The 18,529-nt window shown below is 55.3% G+C and overlaps 1 protein-coding gene across 1 annotated transcript; it reads right to left on the minus strand.

Annotated features, from left to right (window-relative positions):
* Window positions 1-10,176: 10,176 nt before the first annotated feature.
* On the minus strand, window positions 10,177-17,595 carry LOC105234519 (tripartite motif-containing protein 15). The gene is made up of 7 exons (XM_034660147.1): window positions 16,569-17,595; window positions 15,329-15,424; window positions 13,980-14,210; window positions 13,259-13,281; window positions 12,066-12,181; window positions 11,680-11,711; window positions 10,177-10,979 (listed from the first exon to the last, which is right to left on the minus strand). Exons 1-7 carry the CDS (start codon window positions 16,935-16,937, stop codon window positions 10,461-10,463), a joined length of 1,386 nt encoding a protein of 461 aa, XP_034516038.1. The 5' UTR covers window positions 16,938-17,595; the 3' UTR covers window positions 10,177-10,460.
* Window positions 17,596-18,529: the final 934 nt, after the last annotated feature.

Below are 18,529 nucleotides of genomic sequence, written 5' to 3' on the forward strand. Positions count from 1 at the left end.
GCGGGGAGGCACAGGTAGTTTTTAAAGCTCTTCAGATTAATAAATCTTTCAAACATTTATACGTTTAGAAAACGTGATTGTTCAGATATTATTCCCTGAGCAGTTACGATCATGCGAGAAAATCACTCAATAAAGCCAACACCGAGGGGCTAGAAGTTCTGCGGGATTCTGGAGCCGTCAGAACATGTGGGGCTGGGGGGTCTCGAATCTCTTTAACAAATCACAATTGCGAGCTCGGTTTTCTGGCAGCAGATCCCAGAACGGGAGGTCGTGAGCTGATGTCCAGCCCCGCGGCCTGCGCTGCTCCCGGGGACGCCCCGGTGAGACCTGCCGCACAACGAGCAGGGGAAGGCCCTGCTCCCTGTGCCTTTCTGATACTCTTTTCCCAGTAGCCGGGATGCAGGAGAGTCAAGCACGGGACTCCGGTGGTCACGAGCAGGACACAGCGGAAGGAGAAGGGCTGAAACTCACACATGGGAGGAAGCGTGATACGGACGACATCGATGTCTGGCTTTGGTACCTAGGGTTCTTTGCTTTTTCCCTAATGTGCCGTGAGTGTTCAAAAGACTGTGTTTGGGGCGCCTGGTGGCTCCGTCGGTGATGCGTCTGCCTTTGGCTCAGGTCATGATCCTGGGACCCTGGGATCAAGTCCCGCGTCGGGCTCCCAGCTCGGCGGACAGTCTGCTTCTCCCTCTCCCTCCACTCCCCCTGCTTGTTCTCTCTCTCTCTCTCTCACAAATAAATAAATAAAATTTTTTTTTTAAAAAAGACTATGTTTACTGTTAAGTTCGGGGTTCTTTGTCTAATCATTAGATGACTTTTGTTACTCAAATATGCTGTATCTTTATTGGAAGAACCTTATTTTGTTCAGATAGTCTAGACCCTTGTAACTTTCTTTGTCTTTGAGTACCAGTGACTGAAAAGAGGGTCTTTTAAAATCCGCTGCTCCGTTCTTTTTGTGACTGACCATGAATTCTTAGCTGTGTTAGAGCTGAGAACTGTCACAGTTTCCAGATAAATCGTTGCTTTTACCAGAATGTACTGTCCCTGTTTCTCCCCCTAACAAAACTTCCCACGTTGAAGTACATTTTCTCCGGTATTGATATGGTCACATCGACTTTCCCTTCACTATCACTGCCCGGTATGTTATTTTTAATAATAACTCATTGTTCTATGAGTTATTTCATAAACAGCATAGCTGGATTTTTTTTCCAGCTAGAAGCTGGTCTTTCGGTAAATAGAGGTTATTTTTTTTTTACATTTATTGGGGTTATTGATAAATCAATAAATTGCAATGATATTATTTTATGATTTCTATTTATCATCCTTTTCTGTGTTTTTTGTTCTTATCTTTGTTGGGTTGATTTGTTTTTCTTTATTCTGTTGTTTCTGCTCTGCTGGTTGGAAGTTACATATTCTCTTCTCCCCGTGAAGTCTCACATGCACACCTGAACGGACAAGAGACACGGTGTCTCAGTGCCCTCTGTCCTCCCAGACAGTGCCAGACCTTGGAGCGCTCGAACACGTCCTCATGTCGTGATCCCATTACTCGTAGTTTCCTCGCACATTTGTGTCGTTTCCCATCTCCCACTGTCATCACGAGGCCTCGAAGGACACAGGTGCCCCCCTCCGTGAGAGCGTGTGCAGGTGTCCCCTGGATAGACGCGTCCATGAAATCCGGGCCATAGCGTGGCACGTTCCAGCTTTACCGGGCAAGGCCAAGCTGCTTCCCTCTGAGCTGTGGCGCCTGGACTTCGTCACTACCCTTCCGTTTCGGCTCCGGCAGCCCCGTGAGCTCCGGCCCGGCCGGCTGCAGGTCAGGACCTCACGAGGTTGCCGAGGAGGGTGGCTGTGGGATTGCAGGCTGGGCGGCACCTGCTCGAGGCCCGTGTGTTTTCTTGTTTCCGGGTCTGCAGTTCGTGGATGGCCCGGATTCCAGTGTTGGTCACTTACATGTGTCATCGGTGCGTTTGCCCGGTTTGTGACCTCTCTTCACTCTCGTTCCGTGTCCTAATAATCAGAAGTTCTTACCTTTACTGCTGGGAATGTGTGCGTCTGTACCTGTGTGGAGACTTATTTACTCATTTGTTGATCGATTGGTCTTACTCAGGAAACCCTCCCTGAGCCCCGCGGTCATGGGGATATCCCCGTATTACCTGCTCACAGTTCTGCAGTGTTTCCCTCACGTTTTCACGTTTAACTTACCTGAAAGCCGTCGTGTGGCCCCTTGGTTTCCATGTGCCTGCCGCCCGGCCCTGGTGTTGGTCCGTAGAATTAGTGCTCCTGACGTTTGCCCACGTGTTTGCCCGTTAGGAGTCACCGCACAACAGTTATCAGCAGCGGCCCGGAGCCTTGCCCACGCCAGGCCACGCGCCTGCGTCTCCCCCCGTCGTGAGATAGTGGAACCCGCGTCCGTCGGTCTCTGCCCTGGGGCCTGGCACAGAGCCCCTAAACCCCTGTAACGTCCTAGGTGACAGTGGGACCACGGCATCTCCTGTTCAGCGTGGGGACTCTGGACGGGCTCCTGCACGGGGTTGGGAATTCTCCCCCATCCCTACTGTCCGGAAGGGGGAAGGAGGCTGGGAGTGGGTTAAGGATTCTTCGTGCCGCGTGAGGGAGCCTGCATCAAAACCCAGTCCTACGGAGCTGAGCACAGCACGCCCGCAGCGTGACCCCCGCTCCATGGGGACGGAAGCTCCGGGGCCCTGCATACGTCCCCGTGTGTCTTGTCATCTGCATCCTTCATCTTCCTAAATAAGCCAGTGAAACTAGTTTCTCTGCGTGCTGTGATCGTTCCTCACAAGTGACTCAAACCCAAGGAGCCCCTGGGACGGTCTGTCGCTGACCAGCCAGAAGCATAGTGATAATGAGGGCCGGCGACGGGCATCTGGCGTGGGGGGGCAGTCTTGTGGCACGGAGCCCTTCACCTGGGGGATCTGACGCTGTCTGTGGGTCGCAAGCGTGAGGATGGAGCGGAACCACAGAGCATCCCCTGGCGTCGCAGAGAACGGCTGCGTGCAGGGAAGTTCGACCTGGTGACCCGAACTGGGGTGCTGCCTGCAAACGGGGCAGGGGACTCAGAGGGGACACACAGCGGGAAGAGCCTGTGTTTCCCTGCAGAGAAGGGACGTCTGGGCTTCTTCCACCAGTGTTGTCTCGCTCACTCCTTACAACAATCCCAAAGTAGGTACTTGTTCTCGGGTCTCAAAGCAGCGGACTAGACGTTTAGGGAGATGAAGTAACCCTCCCGAGGCTCACGCAAGTAAAACTCGGGGCTCCCCGTTCGGGAGCCCGTGGTCTCCCCTGGGCACACAGGTCCGAGGTCATCGCTTTGCCTGGGGCCCCGGGAGAGCGTGCATGAACTCGTCCCCAGCCCTGTAGGAAACAAGGTGATGGTTAGCGGGCAGAAGCCCACTCTCTGGGCCATGAATGGATGTTGGGTCTGTGAGGACAGGCGTGAAAACATAAGGTCTCAAAGGTGGGAGAGATCCTCTCTGTTCTTGGGCTCTGGGCAGAGGGGAGGATTTCCCAAGGTCGAGTCAGGCGCGGACCAGGAGCCCTTGTTCCCCAGGGCAGTCACGCCGACTTCTCTCACACTCACCGTTCCTTCCGCACGGCTCTCGGGGCCCCACCCAGCCGGTCTCTGGAGCCCTCGACAAAGAGACGTCTGTGAGCCCTCGATACTGGTGGCAATGGCCTCATTGTCATCGTGAAGATAATTAGCTCTGTGTCCTCTTTCGGAAGGGGTGGGAAGGAGAGAATATACAAAGATAATATTCACTGCTGATAGCGACCTGGGCGCAAACCAAAGGTAGTCCACACAGCGCTTCTCGGTTTAATTTTTTTGAACTCCCTGTTCCGGACACTCCGTCTGGCAATGAAGCTGCAGGGCTCTTTGAATTCAGGACACACCCAGCCCTGGGGATGCAGGGAAGCCGGCCATGACCAGAAGCTGGCCCGCCGCCAGGGCTTCCCTCACCGGTGGTGCTCGGTGTGAGCTCTCGTCCCCGAATGTCGTCCTGGGCTTGGCCCAGGTCTCTCACTTCGACCACAGACTTTCCAATTACACGTGGGAGAGGGAATGGATCAGCGGAGATTACCCGGCTCCAAAACAGGTCTTGGTGTTTTGTTTTCCTGGGAGATGAATGGATAATGAAGACGTGGGTGTATAAACACACGCACACACGGGATATTCCTCAGCCATCGAAAAGGATGAAATCCTGCCATTCGCAGCAACGTGGATGGAACTGGAGGGGATTATGCTGAGATTAGTCAGAGAAAGACAATTATATGATCTCACTGATATGTGGAATCTGAGAAACGAAACAGAGGATCATAGGGGAAGGGAGGGAAAAATAAAGTAAGACAAAACCAGAGAGGGAGATTAACCATGAGAGACTCTTAATCATAGGAAATAAACATGGTTCCTGGAGGGAAGGGGGGTGGGGGATGGGTAACTGGGAGATGGGCACATGATGTAATGAGCACTGGGTGTTACACACATCTGGTGAATCACTGCACTGCCTCTGAAACCAGGAATACACTATATGTTAGTTATCTGAATTTAAATAAAAGTAATAAATAGGTCCTCTCTGGTGCACATTTAAAGGGTTCACACCAGTTTGATTCCCACTCTGCAGCCCAGTCCCTGAGCCTCCTGTGAGGGCCTCATTGTAAGCGTTTGCCCAAGTCCATGACCACAGCCAAGCCCCAGCGTTAACTGCCGAGTAAATGCCTAAGTCTGTAGCAAGCCCATCACATGTTGATACTGTGATTTATAGGAAATATGCATGTATTTCTCATATATTTTTGGTCTTTGTCCACAGTTCCTGGCTCATGGCTCCTAAAACCTTGGACTTTCCCAGACCATCTTTTGTTACAATATTCAGTCTCTTGTCCTCACTTTCTGAAATCTCTTCAGAGCCGTGATGGTGAAATGGGTGTCTTGTTACCGATAACAGGCCCCTTTCCTCCACAACTGGGTTTGTGTTAACGCAGCAATGTTTGGAAAGCACCTAAGGATAGGGATGGTTACCAGGGGTTCCAACTGTGATTAGAGGGCTGAGAATTTCCATCCCACCCCTGATTTCTGGGGAGGGGAAGGGGCTTGAAGTTGAATCAGTCACCGATGGCCAATGATTCAATCAGTTATGCCCACGTAATGAAGAGGGGCCAGGGAACGCCCAGCTGGGGAGCCAGAATGCTTCCACATTCCACCATACTGGTCCTCAGGCTTCACGGAGACAGAAGTCCCTTCTCAACACCTCCCTTACATGTCCCTTCATCAGGCTGTTGATTCAGATTCTCTAATATCCTTTGCAATAAGTCAGTCATCTAGTGAGTAAACGGGTTTCCTGAGTTCTGTGAGTCAGTGCAGAAAATCAGTGGAACCCAAGGAAAGGGTCCTGGGAACTTCTGACTTAGAGGCAGTGGGTCAGGCATCTGAAGTGGAGGGCAGTCTGGCAGGCCTGAGCCCTTACCCTGCGAGACCGGATGCTGTCCCTGGGTAGATGGTGTCAAAATTGAGTTGAATCTGGCGGACACCCAGCTGGTGTTGAGATAATTGGTGTCCGTGTCAGGAAAACCCAGCTTCCCATGCTGGGATTGGGTTCCAGAATCATACTACACACATTAATCCATTTAAGCCATATAATCCAATAGAACAAGCGTTTTGATGTCTTCTTCACATGAGACTAAGATTCAGAGAAACTGAGGAACTTGCCTCCGGCAGGGCTGGGGTTTGAACTCCTAATAACCACGCCGAGGGGCTGAGAACTGTGGCAGGTAGTGTCGGCCGCAGTGATTGGCCCTGGGGTGGTCCACAAGGGTCACCAGACACACATGGGCCAGGGACGTGCAACCTGGCACAGAAGTCAGTACCAAACCAATCAGAAGCCTTTGTCAGGAATTTGGGCTTGAAGGCCCACAGTAGGGTGTGCCGGGTGAAAGCAGTGACGTGGACCGTGCTTCGACTGGGGTCTGGTTGCAGCCCTCCTGTCACCCTAGGGCTCTCAGGACATCTCAAGTCCCTCCCTGTGGCTTCTGAGTCAGAACTTGCATCGGGACAAAACGCTCAGACGGTGTGCAAATGTGGGGTTTGCAAAGCGCTGAGGTGGACGTGGTTCAGCTAAGAGGGTCCTGGGCGGGCTACAGAAGCTGCATGCGGTTATGAAACACTTCGCAGTGAGCCACACGGTCAGCACGCAGTTGTCAGGAAGGCAATGGTGCTCTGACGTGGGGTGACCACTGCCAAGGTCAAACAGGAAAATCACAATGGTTATCTTGAAGCATGAGAAAGAGTATTTGATAAAGCTTAAAACTTAGGTATTATTTGAAAAACTCTAAGAAAACTAGGAATAGAAAGGCGCTGTCTAACTTGAAGTCTCTGTACCAAGAAATTCACCAGAGTCATTATGCCTGACTGGGAACCTTAGTGGGCTTCTTCTCGTGTTAGCAAGGGACTAAGGACGCCCGTGTCCACACGGTTTAGCAGCATACTGGAGGCCCGGGCCCCCACAACAGGATGCAAATGGCGACGAAACGTATAGATTAGAAGGAAAGAGTCAAAACTGTTATTTTCAGATAATAAAAGAATAACAATTTTCTACATAGGTAACCCTATCGGTTAACCAACCATTAGAATTAAGGATGTGGCAAAATTCCTGAAAACAAGAATAGCAAAATCAGTACTGTTCCTCCATACCCACAATAACCAATACGAATTATAATTTTTTAAAAGGAATGTTTCGGAATAGTAATGCGAGCCTTATAACTATCATCGCCCCCCCCAAATGTGCACATTTTATGAGGGGCAAGTTTTGTTTTTTTCTTATAAAGTATTTCGGATCCGCAGGAAAGTGTTCTGAGTAAGCCACTGTCCAGCTCCCTCAAACCCTTGTCTGCCGAGGAACGTGATTCACCTTTCCTTCCTGCACTCCTGACCAGAAAGGGCCACTCGATTCATTCGTCCCAACTGCTGCAGAGTGAGGCTGTGTATGAATATACTGGTCTGCTGTCTGGTCCGTGGTGTAAACTCTGCCGTGCCAAACTGCTGAGCGCTGTGTGAACATTTGTCTGGAGGCAAAATGACACGTCACTACATGTCGCCAAAGTCTTCTCCGCAGAGAACCTCAAAATCCCATTAAAGGCATAAAAGATCTAAACCGCCAGAGACAGAGAACACGTTTATCTCTGGGATGATGATGCCCATTTGCTCCAAACTAATTTCCTTCAGTCCTCAAATTCAGTAAAATTACAATCCATGCCACTGTAACTCCAGTTAAAAGAGGACCAGGATTTTTTAAAAAGAACCTGACAATCGATTCTAAATGTATATGGAAGCGTAAATGTCTACAGATAAGTAAGATACATTTGAAACAGAAGGCAAGGCGGGGAGAGCAGTCTGGTCAGAGTCGACGTTGCACTACAAGGTCATGACATAAAAACAGCACATCCCGGTTCCGGGGGACCAACAGGTGGAGACGGTGCAGTCGAAAGCCTGGAAACAGCTCCTGCAGTGCTGCAAATTGGTGTGCTGGACGCGGCTATCAGCCAGTAGGACTAAGCAGATGGGGTTGAAGAACTGGTTTGTTATACGGAGAAAAATAAAGCTGGGTGTCTTCTTCACTCCAGATAAACTGAAGATATTAGTGTGAACAGGAAATTTGTAGAATTAGTGGCAACATATATAAACACACAATCTTGTGGTGAAAGGGATCTTAAAAACATAAACCACAAAGTGGAAAGTTTATCAAATTTATCAAAATTGGGGATTTCTTTTTTTTTAATTAATTTATTTATTTGACAGAGAGAAAGCACAAGCAGAGAGAGCAGCAGAGGGAGAAGCAGGCTCCCAGCTGAGCAGGGAGCCCCATGCGGGGCTGATGCCAGGACCCTGGGATCAGGCCTGAGCCGAAGGCAGACGCTGAACTGACCGAGCCACCCAGGCGCCCCAAGATTCAGGATTCCTATCTAACGAATAAGGCCACTATCAAAGTTAGTAATTGAGTGATATTTTTAAGCCTAAAATGAGCAAGAGATTAATAGCTAGAATATGTAAGAAATTCCTGGAAGTCGATGAAAGAAAGACAGGAGCCTGAAAGATGGGGAAAGACGGAGAAAATTCGAGAAGAGATGCACAGCCTCACTGATGGAAAAAGACAAATTTTTAGAAACAAGGTATCACTTGGGGCACCTGGGGGCTCAGTCGGTTGAGCGGCCAGCTCTTGGTTTCGGCTCAGGTCGTGATCTCAGGGTCCTGAGATTGAGCCAGCGTCTGCTCCATGCTCAGCAAGGACTCTCTTTCTCTCCTCCCTCTGCCCCTCGCACTCACTCTCTCTCTCTTTCTCAAATAAACAAATGAATCTTTTAAAAATGAGATAACACGTTACAGTCATCAGATTGGCAGAAAGGAGCAAGTCTCGACAGCAGCCACTGTGGACGTGGGGGTCGGGCAGCAGGAAGCTCTGTGCCCCTCTGGTGGACGTCCACACGACACAGCCATCTTGGGAGAAATTTGGTGGTACTTAAGGAAAGTGAGTGTGCCGAGGCCAGCCACCCTCCTGGGCGTGAATCTTACGTTCATAAGGGAAAGCAGGAGGCCGTTCGTCATTGGTTTGGCTCATTGTCAAAGGCAGGAGGAGGCTACCTACATGCTCTGTGCCAAAAGGAAGTGTGATGGAGTGTGCTTGACATGTGCTATGGAACACCGTTCAGCAGTTAGAAGCCATCAACGAGATGTATGCACAGCAACATGACTACATCTTAAAGCTGTCGTACTAGGTCAAAAAAGGGAAGAAACAGAGCTAGTCCTGTACTAGGCATATGTTCAGGGATCCCTCTGTATCCGAGGACATGTGAAAGCATTAGAGTAGTGCCCATGGGGGTGAGGAGAATGGGAAAGAGAATCGGACACAGGAGGAAGTGTAAAGAAGACGAGAGGACCTCACCTGGGCTGCTGCTGACTGTGCACCAGGAACCGGGGAGTTTGACTGAGACAACTCCCTTCCCTGCCAGTCCGAGGGCAAGGCGGGAATGGGAAGGAGTGGGGAAATAAAGGGCACAAGTAAAGCCAGCAAGCCTGTGCGCAGACAGGGAAACCGCCCTGCGCACAGAGCAGAGCGAGTGGACCGGAGACAGTGCCAGGGCTTGCCGCCTGCTGTAATCACAGTTCTTGGGCCTTGGACCCATTCCTCCCACAGACCCCAGCCGGGTCCTCACGACCACACCTCTGGTTCTCTGTGGCACCTCAGGTGCATGACAGCCCCTCTCAGAAGCTGGCAGACTGGCATGTCTTTTTGCCTCCTGCCCCGAAGCGGACAGAGCTCAGCACTCTCACACTCTGGGAGAACAGCAATGCTCACAGAAGCACTGAGCCCAGGGTGCACTGGGCTGAGGCTTGTGCAGGAGGTAAAGGGTGGTTTACATCACAAACACTGCAACACAAATATTTTTAGACTGCCCAGGGGGTCACCAAATGGATCACTTCCCTCCAGGCAGCTCCCAGTCCTCCCATTCGGGTGTTGGCACTCCTAACCCTCCTTCTTAAACTTTTAAATCCCGCTCTCCTTCTTTTTTTTTTTTTTTTTTTTTTTTTTTTTTTTTTTTAATNTTTTATTTATTTATTCGACAGAGATAGAGACAGCCAGCAAGGGAGGGAACACAAGCAGGGGGAGTGGGAGAGGAAGAAGCAGGCTCCCAGCGGAGGAGCCTGATGTGGGGCTCGATCCCATAACGCCGGGATCACGCCCTGAGCCGAAGGCAGATGCTTAACCGCTGTGCCACCCAGGCGCCCCTCCCGCTCTCCTTCTTATGCAGGGCAAATTACTTTTGGCCCAGAGCCTCTGTCTGTGCCTGTCCACACCCCTAAATTACCTGGGCCCCTCACCCTAAATTTAGTCACACTTGGAAATACAGGGTAAGCGGCTCATTTGTTTTTTCAATTTCATACTCACCCAAAACAACAACAACGACACGCCTTCCTTGCCCAAAACACGAGGTCAATGCATAGGAAGTGAAACAAAGCCCCATCATCCAATAATAATAATGGTAATGATAGTAAGCACCTGAGAGGTTACTTAGCCCCGAACACTGAACGTCATTTTAGGGAGCAGCGCGGTCTGGCCCACTGCCATCAGGCACGTTCTGGGTAAGAGAAAGGGACAGGGTGGTGTCGTGGTCCCGGAGCTGCCACTGACTTTCCGCACATTAGACGCAGGACATGCAGAAGTCTGGCTGGTTCCTGCACTTTATTACACATCCTCTGCAAGGAGGAAACACGGCCTAAATGTCAGAAGGGGGAGGGCAGGGTCCACCCCGAGCTGGAGGAAGAGGCCCTGCGCCCTGTGGAGATGGAAGCACGGGATTAATGACTGCAAGCCCGACGAAGTTCTGCTTTTCCCCGTGATGATTATTTCCGGAGCTGTAGCAGTTTTTATTGTAGCGGTGTTTTGTTCTGTTTTTCAAAAGCCCGCGGGCTCGCCCGCATTGCCCTCGTGCGGGAGCAGCCCCTGGGTCTCCGGGGCCCAGCTCGGCGGAGAGCCGCCGCAGCGCCGCTTGGACGCCCCCCGCCTCCGCTCAGTCAAGCTGGAACCGGTTTCCCAGACCGCCAAGCAGGGGGGTCTGCCCGGAAGCAGGCGGCGAAGGCGGGGTCCCGCTCCGCGGCGGGGCGGAGTCCGGCAGGTGCGCGCCCGGAGCCGCAGGTGCGAGGCCCTCCAGGCCCGGACGCCGGGGTCTGAGCTCGGGCCCCGCCCCCTCGCTGCCCGCCTCCTCGCCCGCCACGCCCACCGCCTCCCCGCTGGCTCCGGGCCGGGGATGGCGCCCCGAAGGGCAGCCGGGGGAGCCCCGCGCCGCCGGGACCCCCTGGGGGCGCAGGGAGCTGTGCGGCAGGTCCTGCTTGTCCTGGGTGAGCCTCGCCGGCTTCCTGTCGTCGGGGAGGCCCGGGCTCCAGCGGGCGGTCCCAGGGTCCAGCGACACGGCCCCTGCGGGGAGGAGGGCGGGACATGGAGCGATGCGCCCTAGAGCGCACGCGGTGCGGGGGAGGCGGCGCAGCCTGCGGGCGCCGGCTTCCCCTCTGCCCCCGCGCGGAGCACGGCCTTCCGCCGGGGACAAGCGCTGCTCGCTGGGAGGGTTTGCTTCTCGGAGCGCAGCCCAGACCGGCGGCACCTGCTTGTCCAGGGAGCCGGGGAGAAGCAGCCCCATCCCAGACCGACTGAATCGGAATCTGCGTTTTAACAAAATCCCCCCGGTGTTTCTTCTGCACGTTAAGTTTGAGCCGCAGAACGAGGTGATATTTGTGGAAATAGTTTCTAAATTAAGCACCATCTTCAAAGTAAATGCTTTTTTTTTTTAATTATACAGTATTTGTTCAAGTCAATGGAGTCTGGGGCAATGCTGGTCAGAACACACACACCCAACCAAGACCTTCCTGAATATCTTTGAGGCTATGATACCCATACAAGCCGCAAGCGTTAACAGCACTAGGCTCTTTACACGTATTCATCCGTTTATCGGGTGGCTGCTCACGGGGTCCGGACGGTTGTCCATGTCCCATAACCAGCAAGAGCGAGAACAGGGGACCCGGTCATCAGGCCCCAGACTTCACGTATGTCGTTGCTCTGTTTGCTGCCTTGGATTGAGTGGATGGAGGAGAGAATGGACCCCAAACCCCCAGCTGTTTACCTGAGTCTGTGTCCAGGTAATGCGCCAGGTTTCTGAGGAAAACAAACAGAAAGTCGTGTGACTTGTTCTTTCCTACAGGCATTCCCGAGGGCAGTCCTGGGAGCCACGTGAGCACAGGGGTGGGGGAGGGCTGTCTGCTCTAGGCCTTCTGCTGTGGTCTGCAGGGACACAGGCAGCCCTCACCTGCCTGGACGCTCGGGCCAGTGCGGGTCCCTGGGAGAGAAGATGCTCTCGGGACCGTCCCGCTGAGCAAAGCAAGACCACCAGGGGAAGGCGTAAGGGAGGGAAGACACCTTGAGCCAGGCTTGGCAGGCAGGGGGAAGACGGGGCGGGTGGAAGACACTCCGCCAGCGGGGGTGGGGAAAGCTGCCGCCCCTCCCCTGTACCTGAGAAGGTCCTCAGCATCTCTGGGAGGGGGAGTATTTTCCCGTGGAGATCCCGGATCTTCTTGACAAGGTCTGGAGAAATGGTCTCCGGAGTCACAAAAGTCTTTGTCTCATACCTACAGACAACCAGTCCCTTAAGGGTTCGAGGTAGGTCCTTATGTTTGGGGTCTGTGGAGGCTGCAAGGGGCACAGGTCACTACCCTGTTTGCCTCTAGAGGCCACTACAGTGTCGCTTGAAAAACGACCTGAAGCTCCTCTAATTTGGGTGCTGTTCTCTACTAAGGGGAGGCGATGGCGGGCGGGGGGGGGGAGGAGCAAAACATGCATCTGCTCTGTTCCTGCCTGTCCCCGCGGTGTGACCGCGAGCAGGCCCGGCTTCCACATCCGACCAGAAGACCCACAGAGCCCTTAAGTGCCACACGCCGAACACGCTTTGAAAGTCTGGGAGACACTTGCTGAGTCCCGGACCCTGGGGCCAGGTCCCTGTGGCTGCAGGAAAAGTGCTCCTCGCAGAGCACGGAGAAGGGCAGCTGCTCCCGGCAGAGGACAGGACGAGGCCAGCAGTCACCCTGCCATAGAGACTGAGGGCCACGGGCAGCTGAACAGGGAGATGCCACCCGGAAGGACAGGCTGGGCTCCCCCGCGCTGTGCCTCCCGCAGTTGACAGAAGGGACCTCCCCTCGGACTTACAGTTTACATGCTGTTCAATACTGACTCGAGTACCAATAATTTGGGGAATTAAATAGATTTTCCTGCATCAGCCTAAAAACACGATTATGGCTTATAACTTCACCTCCAGGGGAAACGATCCCTGGTACCAAACAAGCAGTTTAAAAATGGGCTCTTAGGGGCGTCTGGGTGGCTCAGTCATTGGGCGTCTGCCTTCAGCTCAGGGCGTGATCCCAGAGTCCTGGGATCGAGCCCCACATCAGGCTCCTCCACTGGGAGCCTGCTTCTCCCACTCCCCCTGCTTGTGTTCCCTCTCTCGCTGGCTGTCTCTCTCTCTGTCATATAAATAAATAAAATATTTTTTTAAAAAAGGGCTCTTAGAGCAAAAGTGAATTTGCATTTCCGTGGGGGGCAAAGTAGACACACACACACACACACACACACACACACACACACACACACACACACCGTGCCCAGGGGGCGGAGGTGAGAAGAACAAAGTGTAGCCGGGGAGGAGGCCCTACCTGCTCGGGTTGGCTCTGACATCCTACAAAAGAGAAAGAACACGCACTCAGCGTCTGCGCACCTGTCCCAGCGAGACGCCCGCGGCACAGCCTGTCCTTAGCGTCTGGCCCCGAGCTCTGTCCTCCAGAGCGTTGTACCTGCGTTACGTGCGCATCCCGCCTCCTGGCTAACCTGGGACTCTGCTCAGGTCATCTGAGCGGCCTTCATGGTCTCAGCCTTGTCTCGGGAGTGTTCTGCCTCCAGGGCTTGAGAGAGGGTGGAGAACAGAGTCCGGGCTTGGCTTACCCACCAGACGCGGGGTGAAATGGGGTAACGTGACGATAACCACGGCAGACACCGTTTACTGAGTTCTCGGTGTGAGCCGGGAACCGTGCGAAGCATTCTGTGTGGATTGTGTCTTACAGCCTTCGCACGAGCGGCTGAGGGAGGTGCTATTCCTATCCCCGCATTGAGGGGCTCGCGAGGCTCGCCGTGGTCATGCAGCTGGGAGAGCCTGCCCTCAAACCCACGGCCCTGCGACCGCAGAGCCCGTGACACAACCACAGTGGGTGCGCAAGGCGCCCAGCCTTCCTGGGTCTCCATGTCCGTCTGTAGGCTCCCCGGAACCGACAGCCCCTCCCCACAGGAACGGGTCTGCCTGTCCGTCCTGCCGGCCCCACCGCGGGGTCCCTTCCTCTGCAGCCCCTCTCTGAGCCCACGAGGCGGTGGAGACAGACCCACCTGCAGCAGGGCACTCACAGGCCGCTGGAGCTGCTCCCCCAGTGCCTGGACCTGGGCTCCAAGCCCAGCGATCTCCTCGGACAGCGTGGAGGTGTATGCCTCTCCCTCCACACGGATCTGCTGCTCCAGCTTCCTCAGCCTGGCCTGCAGGAGACACTGGTGGTCCGCCAGCTCCTGCCGCAGCCGCCTGAACGCCTCGTCCACCTGCTGCTTCTTGCCGTCCATGTGAGTCTGCGCAGGGTGTGAGAGGCCGTCTCCAGGAGCCTCGTCTGTGTCCTCCCGGTTCAAACACACAGACAGCCACTAGCTCTCTCGACACCGCGGTCGGAGTAGGTGGGTCTCAGGATAAACCTGCCGGCCCTGAGGGCTGTGCGCGTGTCTTACCTGGGGGTTCTAGTCGCCCCAACGCCCCCAGAGCGCGAACTTTTCCAGCGTCCTTCCCCATGCAACACACCGTCCTTGCCCCACCATGCCCTCCCCCGAGTCAGGAGGAGCGGGTGGCTGCCGTCCGTCAGAGCCACTGCGGGAAAAGCAGGCAGCGCGGGGTGTGTGCCCTTGCCCTTGGCCCCTGACGGCGCCTTCTGTAGGGCACGCCTGGGAGGGAGCACGGGAGAGCCGCAGAGCTGTGTGTCCTCGGTCAGAGTACCGGAAAGTCTCACGCAGCGGCTCTCCTCCCGGCTAACTGGGTAGCTCAGAAACAGAGGTGGCCGCATGCACGCCCACGGTGCTCAGGCCAGCCCCACGGTCGGGGGTACACACACGCTGGACGCACACACTGGTAGACACCTTCTGCCCCATCCTTCCTGTCTGCAGGCAATGCTTTCAGGCACACAGGCTGGGGTGGGAAGGGCGGCTCGGGGTCAAGACACCCGGCTTCTAGGGGCATCTGCTGGCTCAGTCGCTCAAGCGTCTGACTCTGGATCTCAGCTCAGGTCATGATCTTAGGATTGTGCGATTGAGCCCCGCATCGGGCTCTGAGCTCAGCAGGAGTCTGAGGTTCTCTCCCTCTGCCCTTCCCTGCTCTCTCTCTCTCTGTCAAATAGATTAATGTTGAGAGAGAGAGCGAGAGAGAGATCCGGGCTGTAGCCACGTCATCATGAACGTGGGCTTGGCTCTCTGTGGACCCTCCCGTTCCTGTTCCCTGCTCTGTAACACGGCTGAGAACATGGGTCTCAGGCTGGATGCCAGAATGTCCAGCTATGAAGTTCTGGGGTTCCACAGCCTTGACCCCAAATGCCCCTTGCACAGAGGCAGGGAAACAAATGACAACAGTACAGAAGGACCAGCAGCACGCTTCCCCAGAGTCTGCTCAGAAAACCCCCAGACAGAAGGTGCCAGAAGCACTTTACCAGAAGTTCTTGGAGCTTCTCGTTTTCCCGCCTCCGTGTGCCCTCCATCTGTTTTTTCTCCAAGCTCCGAGCTTCCATCTGACTCCGGAAATGGTCCTGTGGGGAGAGAATGGGCAGGAAAACGTGCTTCGTTCCGATACTAATTGTCTGCTGAGTCCCGGCTGCACCGTTGACGGTGAGAGATTCAGAGGTGAGCAGGGCCCGTCCGTGTCCCCAAGATCACCTCGAGCTCACCACTGGCCTTGTCACTGGTGGCCAAAGTACAAAGAGAGAAGGTGGAGTCACGGAGTGCGAGCAGCCGGTCAGAACACAGCGGGGCCAGGGGATTTCACACAGAAAGCACTCGGGTGGGTCTAGAGAGGGGGTGTCGAGTACCGCACGCCCCTGACCTGTCCACTTAGAACTTACTAAATGGTTTAAGTAGAAAGAGTGCGGGGAGAGCAGAGCAGTCTTGGAGGAAAGTCGTACACGAGGGAGAGTCAGAAGCAGGAAAGAGCAGAGACGTCCAGGAGACGCAGGTGCACACGGGCCAGTCCCCCGGACACGCAGGGCCTGGGTGAGGTGGGCAGGCGGGGTCCTGGTGCTCACTGCAGGGGGCATCGGTGCTCCACTGACGACGCCGGGCTTTCCTGGCGCTGGGGACCCACAGGAGGGCTCAGCACAGGGGAGCAACATGGTCTGCTGCATCTTTTGGCAGACTGGAGGATGATGGAGAGGGCAAGAATGGAGACAGGGAGTGCGTTCCAGGCCGTGCAAGGTCTGGGTGAGAGCCTGTGTTGGGAAGTGGCTGTGGGCCGAGTTCAAGATTCGAGAGGTGCTTCTGAGAAAATCACTTCCAGACCCGGACACCGGATGGTGAGAGCGAACTGAGGGCAGCCCGGGGTGGGGCGCAGGGGGGACACAGTGGGACACGTGGAGCCTCCCCTTCTCCCAAGGAAGAGTGGCACCTGCCGGCTGCCCTTGTTCACCCCTCGCATCCCTCTGAGCCCAGCTTCAGTAAATCCCACACCCAGTGTGGGTCCTGGGAGACCAAGTCCATGGTGGGCGGACGACCCTCCCATGCACAGGGCTCATGGCTGCAACTCTCTGTGCCCTGGCCCTGTGGGCCCCCCAGACTGAACGGCCACACGTCCACGTGGAACCACCATCCTTCATCTGGATCCCTACCCGTTCCCTTCACCGTGGTTGACAGGACACTGTTCCAGCCCATACTGGCCCCAGGAAAAGCCGTCTGTCTTACCCAGTACGGTTGAGCGGCCCCGTCCAGGACGCCCACTGTGTGGGTGCGGTGGGAGGGGCCCTCCCGACAGGCCACACAGAGGAACTCCGCGTCAGTCTTGCAGAAGAAGTAAACCTTCTCACCATGTTCCTCACAGCATGTTTCCCCCAGAGGGCCCAGGGGCACAGGGACCACGAGAGGCTTCGTGGGCTCCTTCTCCTTGCAGAGCACACACAGCAGGACCTGGCAGGAGGGCTGGGCCCCCATCTGGGATGGCGGGAGGAGGCGTGACTGGGAGAAGATGTGTCCACAGGTGCCGGTCACTGCATCCTTCAGGGGTCCCATGCAGCCAGGACAGGGGTTCTCCTCCTGGGACGGCATGGAGGGCATCCTGGTGCCATCCCCGCCCTGTCCACAAAGGCCTCTGCTTCAGGCCACACAAAGCCCCTGTCCCTGAAATTCGTCACTTCTGTGTGAGTCATGGAGGGAACACAATAGGAGGCTCAGAGAAGAAACAGGAGGGTTCCGCCTGGGAAGCCATCAGGTGCCACCTGGCCACCACCCATCAGCTGAGCGGGTTCAAACTCCGGGGCACGTGGACTGACCCAGCATTTCCCAGCAGGGGCCTGGTCAGCCCAGTCTCCACTCCTTCTGTCCCCTTCTGTCCCCGGGCTGGGGAGCCCAGCATCCATGAGCTCACAGGGAGGTGAGTTTCTCAGAACCACCCTTGACCGCTGTGGCCCCAGAGCAGGTGGGAGCTGTCTACCTCTGGCTCTGGGGTGTGCTCCCGGCGTCAAAGTCCAGACCGCGCGGGAGGCGCTGTCCCGGCCTCTCCTCCACCTCCTTCCCTCGCTTTCCTCGGCCGCGCAGGCTGGCCTCCTCCTCTGCTGCCACCAGCTCCGGAGCCAGTGCCCCCAGACAGGGTCGACCTCAGTTTCTAATTTCAGGTGGGAGAAGGCAAGAAACTGTAATACAAACGATTTATGTCCCTGAAATTTAGAAACCTGAGCCCAAGACATGAGAGCTGTAGTAAGCACATTTCCTGTAATTGCACCTAATCTGGTAACAGCCTTTGGGAGCAGGCATGACTACCTTCATTTTACAGAAAGACACGCGCAGTGACGTCTCTCAGGGCACAGAGCTGGAGAGCTGCGCGGCTGGGCTCAGTCTGAGTCTTGGGGCTTCCGATCCGTGCTCCCCCCACCCCACCCCCACCCCCCACCCACGTGACGGTCTACGCCGCTGTTCTTCATCCGCTCCCTGCACCTGCGCGCAAAACCCAAGGAAACTCCCGCTCTGACCTTACGATCCGCCCCGCACGGTTTCCCTCGCTCCGCGCCTGGCCTGGTGTGTGCACCCCCTTTCCTTTCCACCCGCCCCGGCCCTCCCGATGGTGCAGCCCCACCCCACGCGGAAGCCCCCAGCCCCACCATCGCCGAGCGTGGAAACGCGGCCTGTCCCAGCGGAGATGCGCGACTGTCTAAACTACACACCAGTTAGAAGGAACGCAAAATATCTCATTACTAATTCTTAGACTGCTTCCACGTTGAAATGATCATATTTGTGGGACTAAATAAAATACTAAAATTGACTTCACTTTTTAAAATACGGCTACGTGGAAACTTGAGTTGCACACTGGCTCACGTGGTGTTGTGTGACGGCGGGGGTTGGGACACAGATCTGAGCGCACACCGCGGCTGCCGAGCAGCGCGCTCCCAGCCCCGAAGCTCAGCCCCAGGGCGGACGCGGTGCAGGTGCGGGTCATTAACAAGGGCTGGCCGTTGCTCCCACACAGGGCTAGCTCCAACCCTCGTGGAGACCGGTGGCAAGCCGATGAGGTGTTCCCGAGCACAGCCACCTTATCTGTGTCCTCCTGCTCCCCTGCGCTGGCCGGCCAGTCCTGGGCTGGCTGATACCCCTAATCTCCCTGGAGACAGCTGGTCATACGCGGGGCAGGGGGGGGGGGGCTGGCCTGGCATCTC

This window comes from Ailuropoda melanoleuca, chromosome 5, assembly GCF_002007445.2.
Source record: "Ailuropoda melanoleuca isolate Jingjing chromosome 5, ASM200744v2, whole genome shotgun sequence".
In the NCBI taxonomy this organism is placed as follows: Eukaryota; Metazoa; Chordata; class Mammalia; order Carnivora; family Ursidae; genus Ailuropoda; species Ailuropoda melanoleuca.